The sequence below is a fragment of the Centroberyx affinis genome, unplaced genomic scaffold (genome assembly GCF_046629955.1).
Source record: "Centroberyx affinis isolate AG114_WGS23_722 - 3 ecotype Tasmania unplaced genomic scaffold, CSIRO-AGI_Caff_v1 ptg001904l_1, whole genome shotgun sequence".
NCBI lineage: Eukaryota > Metazoa > Chordata > Actinopteri > Beryciformes > Berycidae > Centroberyx > Centroberyx affinis.
In genome coordinates, this window is record NW_027280267.1 from 76,409 (window position 1) to 82,408 (window position 6,000).

A 6,000-nucleotide genomic window follows, 5' to 3' on the forward strand; every position below is an offset into this window, starting at 1 on the left:
TAGACCCCCGTCGTCTCACATATTCCGATATTTTTTGCTGTAAAGAGTAATCTTCATCCTTGGAAAGATATGGCAGAGTTAGTAGGGGGACGGTTAGCGTAAGTCATTGAAACTGTAGGAACCCTGAGTCTGGGTCGGGGCCCAAAGTCAGGTCATGGGAACATTAAAGTAGGTCCCCAGTTTATTCTGCACAAATCAAAGGTGAACACATGTAGTGTAAAAGTCTAACAGGTTAGCAGGCTGAAACTTGGATGGATGTTTGGAATAGCCGACATGAAATCCTTCAAAACAGGTTTCGTTGCAAGGAAAGATTTTTATTTTGTGGACTGGATCTCCAGACTGTCAGGTGTGACAAGGAGCTGAGATCTGTGGGCCGATCTCTCACACACACACACACACACACACACACACAGCCCCTTTGTTTCATATAATTTATGACACACACCTATATACGTATAAACTGGACAAATCAGCCACCATGAGATAGCAGATTCTGCGAGGAAACATTCCAGTACAACATGCATTTACACACACGGACTAGAAATGTCATGATGCTGTGAGTTATAATCCTGAGAATATTTTGATTTAATAAATAAAACTACCAAATGGAGACTTGATGTCAGCCTACAATTATTGCTTTTACTCGAATCAGTATAGAAGATTTTATTGACTGTAATAGCTGAGAACATTTAGAGAAAGACATTCATGAGCCTATCAAAGACGATATGCATAAGGAATTAGTGAATTAATATTCAAAATAACTTTTCTATCAAGTTTATGTAACCTTAATTGGATCGATTTCTTTTGTAGATTTGTGTATCTCAGTCAATAGTTGGTGCTAAAAGGTTGACAACTGAAATAGTTAATTTGTATATTGATGCCTGCAGTGTCTTCAAATATACAACAAATTGGCAATGACAGTTCTTTATATCACCAGAGTAAGCTGAGTATGGTACATATGTGTCAAAGACAATAATCAAAAGGAAATAGAGAAAACAAAAACAAAACAAAGAGGAAAGAAATAGTAAATTAAAGGGAAAAAACAAACAAAGAACAATGTATACATTCCAGGGGTTAAATTACTTTATACTGCGCAAATACAAAGTGTAATTTTTGGGCATTCATGCTTTTCATACATTTTAGAGATTTGGAAAATGTTTCTAATTCGTTTTTGAAGGCTGTTAAACAGGGTTGTGTTTTTACAATATTTACATTTGTGTTTGAAATATAGAGTTAGAGTGTGCAGTGTCACATTGAAGCAGAAAAGATGTGTCAGAAGTGGGATTCGAACCCACGCCTCCATTCGGAGACCAGAAGTCCCGGCTCTGCGGAAGGAGTTTATCCTTGAGTCTGGCGCCTTAGACCACTCGGCCATCCTGACACTGGTGCTAAACCGGCTCCGCTGTGGTGTCTTTATACTCAACACCGCCGACAGTTAGACGTTTAGAAATAGTTATTAAATCGGTTACTTATTTACTAAAAAATATAAGTGACTGTTGGTGCCCGCCGTTTGCTGTTTCTAATGGTTGTGAGCGTTTGTTTTCCATTTAATTCACAGGTTTCAACGGTTGTTTTTTGTTCGCGCATGCTCACATCTTGCATCCGTTGTGTCCGGGGTGTCTACGTGCGGCGGCCATATTACTTCCGTTCTTCAAGGGTATCTGAAGTCGCCAAGCCAGACAACATGTTTCGTTTCGCGAAAGCCGCTGTAAATATCTCCGGTAAGATTTAATATGGGAAGCTTGTTTTTTTGTTTGTACGCATTTAGTTCGTATGACAGTTTCATCTCAGTGGGTTAAAAGTTAAACCGGGCTTCTCTCTCTCGTGAATTGGTCGTTGACCCGCGCGACGTTTTCAATGTGATAGCCTGCTGGTTAGCCAGCTAGCATTAGCATCTCTTCAAAAAGCCTTAAAATGTTTTAATTTGGGTTATTTAATTCAAGGCCGGTCTTAGCCATAGTTAAACTGTCTTTTATAACATTTAAACCCCCTTTCAGACGTTTCAAAATGGTGCTATTTGTCCTGTTTCTTTACTGTTCTACTAGCGAGATTTGACATTTTCGGGCACTGACCTGTGTGCTGTTAGCTAATGATTTTGCTTTTCATGTGGTTAATTGTCATTGCAACTAACATTACAAAAGGTCGTAAAAAGACTTAATTTTAGCTTTTTGAAATCCAGAAGATACTCAAACCCTGCACAGTCCTGTGACAGGACTAGATTACCACACAAACACATTAACCCAAAATATATGGGATCAGTAGGTAATTAAGCTAAGATAACATTCATAGTAAGCAGTGTTTCAGGAGTTTGAGTTAAATGGAAAATAGACTTTGAAGCAATTCCGTCCAGCAGCAGCAGCAGCAGCAGCAATGTCTTTTAGGCCCCAGCCTGTCAAGTGTCCTCAGGTGACCCTAAAGTTTATTAAATATTCCCAACTGATAAAGCTCTTTCTCTAGTTTCTGTGTCTCTGGTGTCTTAATTGCATCCTGAATTTATAGCTATTACTTTACTTTATGAAGCACCTTCTAAAACCGAGGTCACAAATGCTTCTCGATTAAAAACTAGAACCAACAACATAAGAGCACATCAATAAAAACATAAAATCGTTCAGGTAAATTTCAAACAATGTTTTATTCTCCTAACTTTAGTTGTATAGTACCTATCCAGAGAGTTACAAATGGCTTTACAAACAACTAGGGATGGGACGGTATGCTTATCTCAAGATAAGATTCGATACACGATATGGGGATCGCGATTCGATACAGCCACGATACGATGTAATAAATAAAAGTTCAGTGACAACTGAACTTTTAAAAATGTCATTACAGAGTGACAGTAGTATAATTTCAATGGAGAGCTTGTGAAACTGTGATGGTCAAGCGTCTCATTTGTGATTACTTCAGCAGAATAAAATGTAGATAGATTACTTTTTCTGCCCCACGATACATATTGTCACATTTTTGTATCGCGATATATTGAATTTCAATATATTGTCCCATCCCTACAAACAACAAAACACTGAGGAGAAGTTGAACGGCGTGTTGTTCTTCTTCGTCTCCTGCAGGTCAGGCGGTGCGCCAGGTGAGGCATGGATCCACGGCCCCCGACTTCCACGCCAAGTACGGCAACGGCCTTATCGTTGGAGGAGCCGTCTTCTGCACCGCTGTGTGGGCGTTTGTAAGTACCGCTGTCTTATAAAGATAGCACTAGGGCTGAACGATTTTGGAAAAATATCTAATGACGATTATCTTGACTGATATTGCAATTGCGATATGATTTGCGATATTGGTGGGAATGATGACTTTTACATCGTTATTCTCATTTTCACTGAAAAACGTATTAAAATGATTATGGTGTGATTTTTGCGGGGATCTGTACCAAACAAAGATGTTTTCTTAAGTCTGTAGAATATGATGTGTAGGCCAGGACATCTCTGCAGCACCACAATATTTTATTTAAAATGGTATTTTGAGACACATTTCGCCTTTTAACAAATATTGCGCCTCCTGCGATTTGAAAATTGCAGTAGGCCATATTGCGATTTCGATTAATTGTTCAGCCCTAGATAGCATCAACTTTATTTTCATCTCATCAGTAGACAAAGGACAGCAACACAAGACAGTGAGACACGCAGACTAACCACTGCAAGACAAGACAATAAACAGACAATGCAGTGCAACAAACAAGACAAGACAGTGGAAAGAGCAGCATATGGATGAAACAATACCCAGTAAAGCCAAGTCAGATCCATTTATGATGTGACGGATAGGCTCCCGACAAAAGGCTTGGGATTGGGAGTGATCACATTTTTAAGTGAAGCAGTTTAATGCGAGACCTGGTCCCAGGGCTTCTGCGCAGGTGCAGAAAGAAGGACAAAAATATTCTCGTCCATCCCTCTTAGTACTTGGACCCACAGACAATATTGGCTCCAGAGTCAGCTGTTGGTTGGAACAGCGAGCTCCGTTGCCTCTTGCTGCTCAACAACGGCCCGATCCCAATGTCCGCACTCACAGCCGGTGTTAATTTTGTCAACGAAAATTTTGACGATAAGTTTTCGTTGACGTCATTTTATTTAATGACTAAATTGTAATGACAATGTAAGTGAAAGAAATATTGACAACAAAAATTATGACGAAATCTCAGTTCATTATGCCCTGATGAGTAAAGACGGCGGCTCTGTTCGGGCGGACAACCTCAAAGCGTTGGTGGTTTTCCTTTTTAACCAATCATTTATCTGCAAGTGCAAGTCAAATTCTCACTGCCCCTGGTGAGTGAGTGAGCGACAGAGATAGAGAGAGCGAGCGAGATACACAGAGAGAGAGAGAGAGTGAGCGAGATACAGAGAGAGAGAGCGAGAGAGAGAACGCGCAGAGCAATTAGGGGCTGAGTGGAAAACATATATATTGTGGCGGTCAGTGCTGCTGATATTGTGGCGGGTATTGCACTTTTTCTAGCAAACTTACATTCATTCTTTCATTCATTTATTTTTATATGATATATGAAAAGAAGTACGGTAAGTCAGTAACACATTCTCAGCCCAGATGACTAAACACATAGTTCAAGGTATGCTTACTTCTCATTGGAATTTTTACAGCCAGGAGAAATATCCCTCAGCAAAATCCATTACAGTATCATGAAACTGTCTGAGAAAATTATGACTAAAACATTGACTAAAATTAAAACTGAGTTCCACTGACTAAATCTTGACTAAAACAAAACAAAAAAAGACTAAAATTTGACTTTAAACCAACTACAATTATTTTCAGTAAGCGACTAAGACTAAAACTAAATTTAAAATTCTTGTCAAAATGAACACTGCTCACGGCCTCACAGAATTTGTGGCGCGTTCCCCGATAAGTCTGCAAGCGTTTAGGGCCGTCCCAGTGAAAAACCAGCAAGTGTGTGAGGCAGACTGATGCAGACTTTTCAACGCCCATATGCGGCCTCTCCGCGAGTCCGCATGTCGGCAGACTTTTCTGAGGATCTTGCCCACAATTCACAATTCACAAAAACACAACCAAAGAGTAAAATACAAACTGATTAATTAACGGGAGATAGCAACGTCTGACATCGTCAAGGCAACAGTGATGCCACAAACTCCTGTCCCATTCCTCATATTCCGTTTCCAGCCTTCACAACTTCTCGCACACAGTTGATGCCAATTAAGTCTGTGAGGGTTCAGTGCTCAGTCCATAGGGGGGACGTTGGGATTGGGCCAGTGAGTCCAAACAGAGGAAATCTAGATCAGTGGTTCACTTCTTACTGGGGCCGCACCCCTACTAAAAATATTTGTAGTGGCTATTTGTCAAAAGGATTTTCTTCAAAATAAACTTACAACAAAAGGCCACTGATGCACCATTTCAGTTGGGTTGTACTCAGGCAATTTAAGAAGTCCATGGTCCAGGCAAGATCCATGTTTAGGTTGATTTTTATTTTCCAGTTCAAAAGCAAACATACATGCATCATGCCGCCTCTCTCTTGCTCTGGTAAAAAAAAACCATGTGCCTTCCTGGTGCATCACCTGACATTGACACACCTGATACCTTTATCCTGCCATTCACCCAACAAGTGCTTGGTCTGGTGCTTAGTGCCCCTAGTGTCTACAAAAATAAAATACAAACAAATGCAAAAATAACTAATAATAAAATAATCAAACTAATGAAATAGCTCCTACAAATATTCTCATTCAGCGTTCTGGATAAAAGCATCCCACCGCCACATGACGTGTTAAGAAAACGTTTTCCTCTCCTTCTCCAGGTCCTGACTCAGACCGGCATCACCTGGAACCTGTCGCCGATCGGCAAGGTGATGCCCAAAGAGTGGAGGGAGGCGGAGTCAGAGGAGTGACGAGCCCCGAAACAGACCCACATCCCTCCGACAAACATTCTGGTTGTACAGATGATGATGATGATGATGATGATATCTATATGTTCAGACAGCGAATGCCTGTGGTTGTTCCAACACGTTACTGTGTAATAAATAAATTAAGTTTAATTCTA

At 40.3% G+C, this 6,000-nt stretch overlaps 1 protein-coding gene and 1 non-coding gene across 2 annotated transcripts; one reads left to right on the forward strand and one right to left on the reverse strand.

Moving 5' to 3' along the window:
* Nucleotides 1-1,270: 1,270 nt before the first annotated feature.
* Nucleotides 1,271-1,381, reverse strand: trnal-caa (transfer RNA leucine (anticodon CAA)). Its single transcript has 2 exons — nucleotides 1,344-1,381; nucleotides 1,271-1,316 (listed from the first exon to the last, which is right to left on the reverse strand). It is a non-coding gene; the product is annotated as a tRNA-Leu (tRNA).
* Nucleotides 1,382-1,626: 245 nt separating this feature from the next.
* cox7b (cytochrome c oxidase subunit 7B) lies at nucleotides 1,627-6,000 on the forward strand. The gene is made up of 3 exons (XM_071530224.1): nucleotides 1,627-1,721; nucleotides 3,066-3,178; nucleotides 5,759-6,000. The coding sequence occupies exons 1-3, from the start codon at nucleotides 1,685-1,687 to the stop codon at nucleotides 5,846-5,848; spliced, it is 240 nt and encodes a 79-aa protein (XP_071386325.1). The 5' UTR covers nucleotides 1,627-1,684; the 3' UTR covers nucleotides 5,849-6,000.

Bases quoted from the DNA above. Each gene is read 5' to 3' on its own strand.
- cox7b (XM_071530224.1), top strand. From the start codon at position 1,685: ATGTTTCGTTTCGCGAAAGCCGCTGTAAATATCTCCG. The intron at 1,722-3,065 runs GTAAGATTTAAT...CGTCTCCTGCAG, and splicing joins AGCCGCTGTAAATATCTCCG to GTCAGGCGGTGCGCCAGGTG. The intron at 3,179-5,758 runs GTAAGTACCGCT...CTCCTTCTCCAG, and splicing joins GCACCGCTGTGTGGGCGTTT to GTCCTGACTCAGACCGGCAT.